The sequence below is a fragment of the Cinclus cinclus genome, chromosome 12, assembly GCF_963662255.1.
Source record: "Cinclus cinclus chromosome 12, bCinCin1.1, whole genome shotgun sequence".
NCBI classification, from domain to species: Eukaryota; Metazoa; Chordata; class Aves; order Passeriformes; family Cinclidae; genus Cinclus; species Cinclus cinclus.
The window spans coordinates 5430815-5445577 of NC_085057.1; the positions used below are offsets into that span (position 1 = coordinate 5430815).

The 14763-nt window shown below is 36.8% G+C and overlaps 1 protein-coding gene across 1 annotated transcript in view; it reads left to right on the forward strand.

Annotated features, from left to right (window-relative positions):
* SUCLG2 (succinate-CoA ligase GDP-forming subunit beta) overlaps positions 1-14763 on the forward strand; it is a 109127-nt gene that overhangs the window by 16356 nt on the left and 78008 nt on the right. The window contains exon 2 of the mRNA XM_062500635.1: positions 3856-3997. Coding sequence (XP_062356619.1) covers positions 3856-3997 — 142 coding nt within the window. The remainder of the gene's footprint in view (positions 1-3855; positions 3998-14763) is intronic.

Here is a 14763-nt window from a genome sequence, read left to right on the forward strand (position 1 = left end):
GCATGAGATGGCACTACATTTTTTAAAACTTGATTTTTTTGAGACCAAGAGGACTCAGTTGTAATAGAGGGTATAATTTGAATCTTCAGTTGTTTGTCAGACTTGACCTTTCAGTTATTCTTTTTGACAGCTTCTTCATATACTTGTTAAAGAGACTTAAGTGATTCTTTCTATTCTGTTTTAAAAAGCCACCCTTGGATGTTCTACCAGGGAGGCTAAAGAATGAGAAAACCTTATCCTGAACATACAGGTTCAGGTAAGAAGTAATCAGTGACATAATCTGGTGGAGTTTGGGTTTACTGATGCTGCTCCTGTTTTGTGCTTATATGGAACGTTTCTTTTTGAGCAGAGTTGTGCTGAAGTAGTTAACATGCAACTTGCAAACTTCTTGATGAACGTGTTAAGACAGTTTCTTCTGTTTTTATGTGTGTGTGTTTTCTTTTTCCAAAAGCAAGCACTCCAAAGATACCTCCTGGGTCATCTGAAAGATGTTGTACATCAGAGTAGTTAATGCTGCATATATAACAGTGATGTGTCTGCTGCAGTGTTTTCTAAATCTGTTTGGGTGTTTTTGGGAGGGGGCTGGTTTTGGTTTTTTTTTTTTTTGTTTGTTTGTTTTGGGTTTTTTTGTGGGTTTTTTTTTTTGTTGTTGTTAAATATTGAAACAAATTTCTGCTGGAAAATGTGCTTAAATATATTTTAAGTTCCACTCTGGTTTAACTAGGTTCTAGTTCTTTTAGCCATTGTTATTTAAATAATACATTTATTTTTTTTCTTGGCATGTGGAAGCTAAAGGATTGGCAAGTGGAATAGTGGAAGAATAATGCAACTGTTGTCCAAATACATTATTTGTGCAGAGCCTTTAGCACTTTATATGTAAAAAAAAAATTAAAAAACGCACCAAACAAAAAGGTGGTAAATAAGAGGTTATGTAGGTTATATGAATCATCAATTTTTTCTCTAGAAGTAGTCCATAAACCACAGACACAGTTCTGCAACACCTGACCTTGTTAAGATGATCAAAAAGAAATATTTGATTTCTTGATGTGTGTGCCGCTCATTTAATCATGCTGTGGGACCAAATATGGTCTCTGCTTACATAAAGAGGGAGCTTTGAAAAGAAAGCTTGTTCAGAACAAAGTACACAATACCCAGTAAACTGTAGTTTTCTAAATCCTCCTCACTCTATGTATGGTCTACATTGGTGTGACTGGTAACAAAAATCATGGAGATTGGAGAAGGGAAGGGAGATTAGAGGTGAAAACCAAACAATACTTTGGGCTTTTGGAAGTTGCCAAATAATTCTAGCCAGGAGGAGAAAATCTGGTTTGAAACTTGTACTTGATTTAATAATTCTGCCTTCATCTCACTTCATGTTACTGCTCAGTTGAGGCCTTTTGATCCACTTACTTGAGTTTTGGGATTTTTGGTATTGTTGTCAGTCTCTCAGGAAATGGTATCAGTTGTAAAAGAGCCTTATTTAAGTGTATTAATCTCTTTGATAAGTATTTACATTAGAAATTCAATCTTAAGAAATATCTTATGATGAATTTAATTCCTCTTTAAAGCTTTAATATTTTTAATAACATTTTGTTTTCTGTGTGCTGTTAGGAATGTTTTCTTAGCTTTATAAACTGATTTATTCTTAAATCTTATTGGTGGTTTAAAAATAAGCCACACCTTCTGATTTACCAGGCAGATCTGAATCTCAAATAAAAGCCACTCTGCATCTTCAGTGTGTACATCAATACACAACACAAAGTTCCCATATGAAAGGACAACAGAAAAATTCCACCAGTGGAAAAATCATCAGTGGAATAGCTCTGTGGGACATTTTTTGTTATATTTTTGAGTTGTAAAGCTGTTGTATTCCAAAAGCACCTGTGAGGTGCTGAGAGGGTGTTTGGGACCAGAGGTCACTGCAGTTCCCATCAAGCAATACTCACAAAAGTCTTCCCCCAAAATAACTTTTGAGAATATTTTCATTCTTATTTATTTGATTTAGATCACGTGAAACTGATTTATTGTTCTAAGTTATGAATAAAAGCTGTTTTGAAGGCTTGGTCTTAAGTTATTAAACCAGTGGCCAAAATTTTATTAGCTGTATTACTGACCTACAGAAATTTTTAGATAAAACAAAAGGGTCCCTCCTCACCCCTAGTGTTAATCCCTTTGTGAAAATGATCCTGAAGTGATAATTGCTAGAGTCTAGCAGAGAATTTATAATAGGAAAACAAATTAAACGTCAACAATTATGAAAGGGACTTTAAATTTTGACCCTACATTTGAAGTATTGCTTAACTGTAATAACATATCGTCTGTGCATAGCATGGAGGAATATAAATCATATGAGGTGTCTCTGTGATATGTAGAATTAGAGATAGCCATAGAGCAAACTGACAATGCCATTTTGTTCCTCTAAAATATGTTAATCAGGATATGCATAAAAGGATTTAAAATGTCATCCTGGGCTATTTGTAACTGTTTAAGTTCAGGGGAAGTCACTTTTACAGAAAACATGCAGTTATATACTGTAAAAGATGGGTTTGTGTTTTCTTTATGCCTCAGTCTTTTGTGCTGTGTTTCAAAGAGAATGGAACAGATGGGAGTTTGCTTTTGAGACAACTCAGCCTGTAAACGTTGAGTATTGTGAGAGGGTGTTTTACTGAAAGATTTTAGCATGGAGAGCTTTTGTTTTCAGTGTAAAGTTGCATTAGGTTAATATTTTTTTTATCATGCTGTTAGAGATGAAAGTATAAGTATAGTAAATAATCCTCTTTGTCCAGCATTTCTAAATATGTAGAACTGGCTTGCATGCTGTGCTCCTTACTTCAGGAGAAACCAAGAACTGATTGTGGCTGGCTGCCAGGAGGACAGCAGTTTGTGTCTCCATGTGGGAGAAGCATCTTTGGCTTGCACAAAATGGGATTACACCATTGCCAGGAGCCAGCTCCACCTTTGCCATTATACCATTGCCAGGAGTCAACTCCAGCTCCTTAATTATTGCTTTTGTATGGAACAATTTAGCCTGTGTGGAGAATATGTCCTTTCTTAAAACCATTCAGTAAAGATCCTGTGACTTCTGTAGTGTCTCAAGGTTTCCTGCCAGGACAAGCAAATGGAGTGTCGTTGTGTGTGTAAGGTTGCTGTGTCTTTGTACCTATGGGGTGTAGATATATTCATATTCCCACAGGGACATCTAAACTGGCATGTTGGGAACGAGGAGAGAATTATTCTCCAGATGTTGCTGGCCTGGCGTGGCTGATGTGGTTGTGCTGGTGTCCTCAACAAAACCTGTTTAGAAGCACGACGACCGAAGCAGAGATAGCAGACCTCTGAAAATACATGCATTAGTGTATAGTTTCCTACAGAACAATGCTAATTCCATGCCTGTTGTTTTTCTTCTCAGGTACGATTCAACAAATGCATAGAATCAGTGGAAATAATTTTATAGGGAGGAATTAGATGAAATGTCGTATAATAAGGATATTTAACATGAAATTGAATTTGTTTTAATGTGAGAATCTGTTACTATTTTTATAGCAGAGGATAACATGAAAACATAAATAGACTTTGGAGTTCAAGCCAAATTTGCCTTGGTATTAAATGCAAGACATTTTGTCTGGCCAAGTGAGCCTTGTGTAGCTTTTAAAAAAGATCTGTAGCTTTCAGGGTACTTGGGATGCACAAATGTTAAGAAAAGGCACTTAGGTAAATCAGTACATACTTACTTTTTCTCTGGGTGTTGTTTAACTGCTGGTTTGAGATAGCCACAAGGTGGAAGAGCTCAGTGGGCTGTCTCATGAACTCTTCTTAATGAGCATTATGTTATTTTCCCCTCTTGTTTTTTTCCAGACTGTTCAATTAACCCCCAGACGATGGCTCAACCTGCAGGAGTACCAAAGCAAAAAAATAATGGCAGACCATGGGGTTACAGTTCAGAGATTCTTTGTGGCTGATTCTGCAAATGATGCCCTGGAGGCTGCTCAGAGACTGAGTAAGTTGACTGATAATGGGAGGATGCTGCTACACTGGGTAGCAATCTGGAAAATAAATTGTTTTCTAATAAGTTTAAACAGTCTTTAAATTCATTCTTACTGAAAAGCTTTGATATTCCATCCAGACCATAAATATATGCTTAATTTTATATATTAACAAGTTTATAGAGGTAGTACTTAGAACTTTATTTCGCAAATGTTTTGCATGCAGCATGTAACATGAATTCTTTAATTAACATTATAATAATTCAGAATGTCATGAATAGTTGCTGAGGAATTTTTTTTGTATACTTGATATAATTTAAGGAGCTGAAATAAATGAACTTATGTAAAAATCTGTTTTCAGACAAAAATGTGCTGTATTTAAAAGCAAAGGAAGGAAAAGGTTGTGTCCTCTCCATTGTCAAAGATGCTTAGATGCTTAGATATTTGTTAATATGTGTGTCCAAATGAAAAAATGGAAAAGGTGAGTTGAGTTACCATCACAAAAGGATGTGAGAGTGGCCCAGAGAGAAGACCCTGCTTCTGGAGGTTTGTTTTGTTTTATCTCTGACAACATCCTCATTCTGGTGTGGTGAACAAAAGATGATAGTGTGGGTCAAAAATGAAATTATATAACAGCTTTTCTCTTAAAAACAAAGTGTTGAAGTATTTTATCAATCTGGTCCGACTGAAATATTTTTTCTACTTTTTAAAGTTTTCATCTTTTCATTTAGTTTTTGTTAATATATCAAACATCAAAATGCCAGAGGCCAGACTTTATTGTAGTCTAATTGTGTAGTAACAGGAGGCTTATGCTTTACATAATGCACTTAGGCCACTTAGTTAAATGCATTTCAGTTTTGCACACTGGAAGGTAAATTAACACAACTTACATCCAAGATCTCATCAAAGCTCAAGTAGCTGAGTTGCATTAGCATAATGGTTTGTGCAATCTCCAGAACTTCATTAAGGTGATACATTTTTCAGTGACCAAAACCTTCTTATGACAATCAGTGTATTTGAAAATATATCTGAAAAAAAACAATTAAATGCAAGTATTATGGTCATTTAGCAGTAAAAAATGGAAAAGTCAGACACAAAGCAAAACACATAAAATATTTCCTCATGTCTGGTTGTCTGAGAAAATCAAGGAATGCTAACTGAAGCTGTGGCAGGTTTATCACCAGTCTTACAGCACTTAAACTCTCCTCTTTGTGATTGAACTCATAAATGGATTGGCCTGTCCAATAACTATTGCTATTCTTGATCTCTATGACTATTTGGAAATATAAATTACTCCATTAAAGGCAGTGAACCTCCCCTTTTTTGTTATGCTATGTTTATTTAAAATAACCTCTGTAGCTTGCTTGCTTTGCAAATCACAAGAAGTGTCTGTTAAAAACAAACAAACAAAACAAGCAAACAAACAAACAGTGTTTAAATAACCAAAGGTAAAATCCAGAACCAAAAAAATGTTTGCTCATGCAAGTTTATCAGGTAAATTTTATTTCAATTGTGTGGGCTTGTTAGCACTACAGAAAGTGGAAATTAGTGGCACCTTTCTTCATTTGCTGTAGTTGCCTTCAGCCATGGTGCACTACAGAGCATGAGAGAATTGTGGTTTATGGTGTGGAATCTATTTCATGTTGGAATGACTGACACTCCATTGATCCACTTAATAATTAACAACATCCTCGTTATCATTCTAGTGGTGTGCTGTCCTTGTACTTCTAACATGCACTTTGAAAACTAAGGATCAAGACCATCAGTTTTGCTGTTGTGGTCATTGATGCTCCAAGATTTTGCTGGGTTTATGTTCTTTATGATCCCTCAGATTAATATTGTCCCTGTCACTCAGGTTTTATCTGCACGGTTTGCAACTGAATATGCAACCACACAAATGAAAAGATATGGGAAAACAGGAAACTTCAGTCTACAGGAGGCATGACATATTATGAAATAAAAGAACCAGTGAAGGCAGTCTGGGGATGTTGTTGATGGACTGGCATTGTGCAGTAAATTATGGGGAGAGGCCAACCTCCCCTGCCAAGTCCTGCTCAAAAATTTCATGTTTTAGGTGCTGTGTGCCACGTTGCAGCTGTCCTTTACTTTGGCTTCTTCAAACAAGAAAAGGTTCTTGTCAACATATTTTAAATATAAAAACAGGATAAAGTTCTCAGAACTTGAAAGTCAAAGGTTCAGTATTTTTCTTGTGAAAGGAAAATTCTATAGCACTTAAGAATACAAGAGGAACAAGAATTTTCCTTTATAATCTTACAGCATTACATCACTCATATGGGTGTGTAAGTGATAAAGGGGTACAGATAAGGGGATAAGAATTTCTGTCATGGAAGTCTGCATAAAGTCTGGAATTCACAATTTAATTTCACAATTTCACCAACTATTATGTTCTTGACAGAGCTGTCTTTACTGCTGCAGGGCCTGTGCTCAGCAGTTTTGCTATTGTTGGATTTCCTGTTGATGCAATGGAAAGAGATGAGATGAGATGATTTTTGCTGCTGTCTTCACTTGTCAGGAAGGTGTTAATGCATGTCTTCTTGAAAGGGTTTGCCTTTATTCAGTATCAGCAGTTTTGTTACACTTTGCTCATTTCCTCTGTTTCTCTCTATTTTTATTATTATGTACGCTGAATGTTAATTTTCTCAGATACTTTCAAAATTTACCAACTGCATGAAAAGCAGTCTGCAAGGAATTTTTAATGGAACTAAAGGATTGATTTTTTTTTCCCCCTTGTAAGATAAGAATGACAGATGTAAGGAAAATTAACATGACATCACTAATATTGACTTCAAAAGAAGTTGTACACAATAAAGAATACAGAATTAAGCCCCAAGGAATTCATTGCCTTCTATGTGCTAAGCAATTTTCAAGTGTAACTTTTGTATAGAAGGCAATATTTAGAGAGTGCCAAGAAACTCAGTCACAATATTTTTCTAGTTTTTTGTTAAAATTCCTTGGTTTTCAAGAGAGGAAAGAATGATGTTGTCCTGTTTTGCTGCACAGTATGGTGTTGCTTGATTTGCTCTCTGAAGAAACTTAATTTGTAAACAAGTTCTTACAATTCCAGTGCACCTATTTAATAGAAAATAAAAAATACTTGGGAGCCAAGTTTTTGTCTGAAAAATAAGCTCCTGTGGCTATTTTTGTATTAATTCACAAGCCTTCTGATCTAATTCTCACTTAATTCAGGGCTTTTTTTAGCCAGAGAAGGAATTTCCTTACTTGCTGTTTCTTTTCCTTGTAGTGTAGCACCAATACCTAAGGAATTAATCCTTATTATATGCTGTGTGTGCATTGCCACTGCCTGCACTGTGCATCATTTCAGGGCCATCGTTTGCTCTGGGCTCCTCCAGCAGAAGCCCTTGAGTCTCGTGCTCTGCTCTTTGTGCTCTGCCTGATGGAGAAGTTATTCAGGGGCCCATCATTTCAAACCAGGAGCTGGGCAGAGCTGAGAGGGGCTGGAATTATGGTGGAGGGGGCTGCTGTGCACTGTCATTTGGCTCTTTGAGTCAGTAGAGAACTTAGAGGTGGCTGGCACTGCTGACAGTCCTAAATCGATGCTGGGAACTCGGCATGTGCTTCTTTTTCTGAATTTTAACAAAAGCAGTAGCCACTTAGAGTGTTTCATTGCATTTAGGAATCAGTCAGGTGCAGTGTTCACACTCTGTCCCAGGGAAATGCAGTTCAATTGAGTGCAAGGTTTTTATTCGCTCTTTTTCAAAAATAAAAATAAAACAAAATATAGCCTCTGCATGTCCTATTTCTATTGCTTATGCATGAGGGAACTCATAAAATTCGGCTTTGGACTGAAGACATGCTTTTTATATCAGGCTGGAGAGGTAAACATGTATTTTATAAAGAACAGAAGAGGTTTATTGAAGCATCTTTTCATGAGGTCATTTACCTGTCACCTATTTTTCACCATTTTTCAGAATACTGAAACAGTTCTTGGTCATGTGAGCACCAGTCTCCTTCCTATCTCAGCTCCTGAAGTGTTTTCCTTCCCATGACTTTTTAGTTTAAAGGGAAGGCTGCATTTTTAGATGCTGTTTTAGATCCCTTATCTGAAAATTTACCCCTCTAGTACTAGTTGTGAAAATCACTTGAAAGCAATTTACGTTTAGAAGGGATCAAAAATTGACCTTTCTGTTGGTAGTGTCCTTTTTGTGTGGATCATGAAGAATTTGTTGGTGATAATGCTGTCTGCATTTAATATGAGCTTTTATGCTGGGAAAATTAAAAGCATTCTTGAACCTGATACTTCTGAGGATATTTGAAATGTGAATTCAAGCCCTTTTTTTGTCAAAGCTCAACCCCAGGAAGAATTTTTCTATTAATATCCTGAACAGTGGCCCTCTATATAAAGTTTTATTTGAAAAATTTGCTACTTAGCTGATACTCTTTTACTGTCATCATGGGGTTGCTTATGTGATTTAATTTCCTCTCTGTTTCTGTCCATCAAGGATAGGTAGCAGAATTGCTTCTTTCAGCATTTCTGTGATTTCCATATTTCTTTCCACTCTCTGCTTCACTGTGAAGTAATAATTTTTCACCTGTGCATAATGAGTTATTTCTCAAAAATCCTCATGTACTTAGTGGTTATAATAAGCTTGTTTTTTGGTTTTTTTTTTAAGCCACTCAGGTTATCCTTTTCTGCATATGCTGAAAAAAAATCATGTGTTGCTGTAATAGCATTTCAGGAAACTGTACACAGAGAACTTGCTCGCTAGTGAGGAACAGCTCTCCCACAAGTCCTCTTATTTTCTCTGACAGCTTTTATTAAAGTTCCTCAGACTTAAATTGTAGCTTTCTAAAACTGTTCTTTCAGGCAAAATAATGCTGTAAGTTATTGACTAATATGATCCTATTCTCAGATGGGTAAGTATTTAGAAAACAATCTTCTAAATTTAATAGAAAACTGGTGTTAGATGAGCTACCTTTGGACCACATTCTCAGTGTTACTGAGCATGAGTATTTCTCTGTTCCACTTAATGGATTTTTGCCTTGTCAGAGGGATGAAATCTAAGATTAGAGTGAATCTACATTTTCCAGGCACTTCTCAGTGATAGAAAATACCTGTTAATACTCCATTGTTTGCAGTCTTCATAGGCATCCCTTAAATGCATCAGTTCAAAGCTCTACAAAATTTGTCAAATCCTCTTCCTTATTTTTTTTTACCCTATTTAGCATAGTTAGAGCATATATTTAGCAGTTTTGTACTGCTAAAAGCCATTTGTGTGCATACTGGTGTTTTGCTCGCTGAAGTGCTTTGCTCAGACCCAGATTTGCTTGACTTGGCAATCAAAGAAAGAAATGTTTCTGTGTGTGATCAGAAGACAAATACTGATTGCTAGCCATAGTTTAACTTATATTTAAATATTATCAAATAATATTGCAAATAATAGGTTTTTTTCCTGCATTTGTCCATGTTGTAATGATTTGGTTTTTGGAAGAAATCCCCAAATAACATGGTTGTGCAAACAACTGTAAAATTCTCACTTGTGTCTGAAAAGGATGAAAATAATAAAGTAGAATACAAATTATGAAGGCAACATGTTGTTTGCTGCAGTTAAAGTAATTCTTTGTAGGAGGCTTGGTGATCAATATGTCAGTGACCCAATTTATTTACATCACCTACTGGATGAAAAAGATCAGTCATGGAAAATCAGAGGAGCTGGGAAAGGTGTTACAGGATTTTGTTCACCAAATGTGCTATGTTAGGGAGTTTGTTAGAAAGTCCTGGGGAATTTGCTGTGATACAGCTACAGAACAAAGCAGGAGTGAAGTACCTGTGCATTTTAGTTCTTTATATGGACATTCCTCATGTCCTCACGTGTTGCTTTTTGGGGCTTTAGCTTAATGTGCCTTGGAAGCTGAACTGCACAAGGCACTTCCAAGGTGGAATTAGGATTTCATTTGAGGATCTCACCCCTGATGGCTGTTGGTGTTGCAAGACCTTTCCCCTGGATAGGAGCCCTAAATTTGTGCTGCTTTCTCCTCTGCTTGCATGGCTTGGTTGGCTTTGAATCTGGTAATCCTGCTTGTGCAAAGAAAAAAAAAAAGTGGCAAACTTGTATGTGCAGCACTATTTAATCAGTGCAACATCCTTGGTACAGCCTGCAAGGGCTCTCTGCCTTTGCTTTCCTGCTTCTCTCCTTCCACCTCTGCAGCTCAGCAATGTTTTTCCACATAAAGCCTTGGATCTGTGTTTTCTGTGGAGACCAGGCAGCTGTGGAACCACACATGCATTTGCTGGTAACAGCCACGTGTGTTGCATCCTGCATGCCAGAATAAACAGGTAGAGAAACTTCCAGCTTCTCTAACTGGGAGTTTGAGTTTTATTCTTCTTCAAAGCAGGTTAATAGTAGGTTTTGTCAAAGCTCACCACTGGGTATTGTTTTGTTCCAAGTTGAACCTTTCTGTTTCAAGTTAACTTACAAATTGTGTCATTTTTAATATTTTAGACATGGAAATTATTTGCAGGACCCTCTGTCTCCAGAGGAATTACAGAAATAGTTAATTTGAAATGCATTGTTATGAAAAACAAATTGTTTTGTTTTTCTCATCTGTTCCCTTCGTTAGAGAATTACATGCTGAGTGTGAGTCAGTAAATGCAAGCTTGAGACTTCTTACATTAGTTAGATATTTTATAACCATTCTTTGTCACCAAATGTCTTCATATTCAACAGATTTATAGTAATATGAGTAATGGCTTGGGGGCTAACAAATCAAAATCTCATTTCAGATGTTCGACACTAATGTTGAGCTGACTTATTGTTCTCTGCGTTGGATTTCTGATCAAATTACCAAAATAACTGCTTGAAAGTAAAACACAAAGTCAAAAATACTCTAGAAATGAGGTACTGAATTCAAAGTGTAACGTGTGCCTCAGAGTGTGGGCATTTGCAAATTTCGGTTGTGTTAAGTACACTGTTGGATTTTTGTTCAGAAAAGAAAGCAACAAAAGTTATAGTTCTTGATTCAGGAATTTTATCAGGTGGTAAAAAATGCAAAGTTTTACAAGGACGGTACAAGACGACTGCTGGTGTTTACTCCACTCTTGTCACACCATATTTTATGGTTCTTCAAGGTAGTTTTGCAGCTGCAGAACAATAACCAGATGCGTAATTGAGAAGCAGCTGCATGAAATTTTCATTTTTTTAATGCATAAAATCAGAACCATTAGACACATTTTATGTATAAGGTATGAAATACTAAACAACAATGTTTTCTCTATAGTAGTACCAGCTGTGTAAGGGAGAGTAATTACTCCTCCTGCACTCTCTAGATGCCCATCAGCTTCTAAACATTCGGGGGCTGATTCCTGAAAGCAAGTTTCATTCTTCTCTGGTTTTCTTTCTTATTTTCCTTGTTTGTTACTCTGTGTTGTGTAATGCTGCATCTTCTATGTGATCAGTTCCAGGGGACTATCATGTGTATAGTGGTCTCAAATACAAAATTTATGCTTATGCCTGTTTTGCAATCAAACTTTTCGGTGGAAGGACTAGTAGCACGATCATGTTGAACAAAATTTAAGAGGGAATGATGGCTGTCCTAAGCTGGGATGGTTAATAATTGATATTTTCATAATTTCCCTGATCTCTTCTAGTGTCCCCTGAGGGACACAGGGTACAGCAAGAAGATACTGTTGTTGTTTATCCACTTTCTATAGAATTTATTTGGGAAAGTTGCTTTTCAAAAATTTGCTGCTTGCTTCTGTAAATTTATTATACCTTTTGTCTTTATGGACTGGGTGGTGGTTTAGGATGGGCTGGATTGAGGATTAAGGATATTAACTTGTACATTTGCTATAAAAGCACATGGTTTTGAACCAAGAAAGGAATTTCTCACAACTGACTTTTCAACTCATGTGAAGCTCAGAGAAGACCCAGTATCCAGCCTTCATGCCATGATTCCCATCCCCTGTTTCCTCCTCAGCCTCTTCCAGTCAACGAGGCAAAATGAGCTGGTATTCTGCAAAGGTTAGGATGACTTGCAAGAGCTTGTTTTATCCTTAAAGATGGCAGTAATTTACAAGTTGAATATATCAGCAGTTGAGAAGTATGATCATAAGAGTCTGTGATTATTATTTTTTGGTAGATAATCTCTACCTAAAATGGTAGAGCAGTTTTTGAAGCTAAGGATGTTCTGACATTTTGTTAATCTGCTACTTCATATTTGAGAAAGTGCTGTGAATTTTAAATATGTTTGTCTACATTTCTTCAAATATTTGCAGTTCAAGAAAAGTAAAATATTTCAACACATTTATGAATACAAAATGTGTCTTTGTAACCCTGCTGGATTCAACTGGGAGATATTATCTGACTCTCTGCATCACAGTATATTTTAAATAATGCTCTAACCCTTGAGAATGTCACCACAAAAAAAACATTTAGTGAGAATCATGTTCAGGGTAGTTCCAGAAGTTAGCTGTGCTCTTATTTTAAGTGATTTATGTGGTTTATGAAGAAAAATCTGAAGTTGACAATTTTACCTGTGTGTGGTGTACTCTCTGTGGTCCTACAGTTAGAGTGAGCTTTCATTCTGTGCATCATGAAGGGGAACATTTTTCTTGCACCTCCCCTGGGCTTAGTTGGACTGCTCACCTGAGTAAGATGAATATGGCTAAACTTCAGGCTATAAATCTTAAATATATTTCTAGTTCTAAATACTTAAGAACAGCCCTGGGGGGTTTTGGAGAAAGAAAATAGAAAGGCAACCAAGAAGAGTTTGCTGTGCAAACAGTGAACAATGTAAAGTCACTGGGAATATTCAGCACTGCTGCACTGTACTTCCCTCTACTCCCTGCCAAGTCTTTGACCCTTCTATTCCTCCAGTTACTCACCTGTATAGTCTAGAAGTAGCTTTCCTGATCTTGGTGTGTTGTGCTGTGTCCCCACTGAAGATTATTGTCATAATACTCCTGATGCCATGTCTGCATGTCCAACACCCCCTCTTGTTCTGGTTCCCACAGATAAATCTCATATCCAGTTTTTTGGTTTAGCTCATTAGATGTTCACTGTGGCTGATTTTCTTACTGGCCTTTCCCCATCTTGCCTTCAATACAGTACAGCTTCTGCATGGATATTTTGGAATAAAAGTGGAACAATAGAGACTTGAGGCTGATTACTGCAAATTTGACTATCTTAGGAAAAACTATTCTTATGCAATCTAACCCCCCCCCCCCCCTCCAATTACATACAGGCTTATGTCTCATGCCATAAAGTAATCTGCCATTTAAATATGATGATTCATGTGTACTATACATAACTTGCTTATTTCATCTTCTGAGTGATATTCCTGTTTGTAGTGCATATGCAGATAGTATTTATTTTGTTATTTCTTTGATCCATAAGAAGCCAAGTTAGGTGCTTAAAGATGTTTCTATGCAAAAGTTTTGCTACAATTTTAAAACGAAAAAAATTCATATATTTTATGTCATTGTTTTGCAAGATGAGACTCCTGTGTCATTGAGCTTATGCAGTTTTGTGACTGTTTTTATAATTTTGATTTATGGGTTCTGATTTATGGCTGGGTTTTACATTGAGTTTCTGATATTTAGTGTCCTGTAAATAGTGAGATGTCTGGACTTCCACAGACTGGAGTAAACATTCCTTCAGAAATCTCTCTGCTGATGAAAAACAAAATATGCCAGTCAAATTAAATACTAGACAGAGAGTTTTAAGGGCCAAGGTTTGGGGATTATTGAACACGAGTTGCACATCATTGAAGATGTCTCGATGTCAGAATTTTCAGTTGTGCAGAAAGGATGCAATTAGTGCAGTTAACAGCAGGTAGGGCAATGTTAATTGTATGTTCTTTTGTCTCTATGAGTTGTTTCAGCTATTTAGAGCCACCTTCTTTTGCATCTATTAAGTAAATTATATTGCAAGAGACTTTCTGAGAGTAAACTGTGACCACAAATGTATAGAAATGTGATTTATACTGCTTTAGATACAAGTTCTGAACTTGACATTGAAGTGAGAGGGTTGGAATGTAAGAAATAGCAGAAGCATGAGCAAAACATCATGCAAAAGTGTTGCCTTTAAAGAAAGATTGCTCTGTTGTATATCTGACACTTCAGTAAAACCTGGAGCTCTTTTCAGCAGCACAGGAGAAGGAGTAATCTACTGGAGGTTTATTTGTTCAGCTGTTACCTCATCTGATTTGTAAACCAGGCAGACACGATTACATGACTCTGCAGAAGCTGAGAAGTGGGCTTTCTGATGTGGTAAAGCAGCTTGCTGACCTTAAGTTAATGAAATATTAACCAGTGCTTAACAGTTGTCAGGATGACACAGAGCATCTGGTATTGAGAATTCATAGGAGGGAGCACTGGGATGGTGCTTAGGTCACATATTTGTCATTTAAATGGCAGCCTGGCTGAACCTGCTCACTCAGCTGCCCGGGGTTATGAACCTGGTGTACAGATGTGATCTGTTGTGATCTGCTGCTGCTAACAAATTCCACACACATTAGATCCATGGTCCTGCTTGTCTGAAGCTGAGAAGGTGCTGAACAGCAACATGCATGAAGAATGTGACCATTTGAGATGCACTTACTCACCTCTGGTGTCAGTCCCTTTATAGGTTCAACACAGGTTCAAGGCACTTAAATCAGCTGTACATTCTCCTTTGCAAACAGTTGGTGTTTACTCCAATTTTACATTTTTACCCAGAAAAGTTCCGTTTATATGTAATTGAGAAAGCTTCAAGTTCTACTGTTTGATATGACTGCTCACTCATTGTGGTGTTTAGACTGT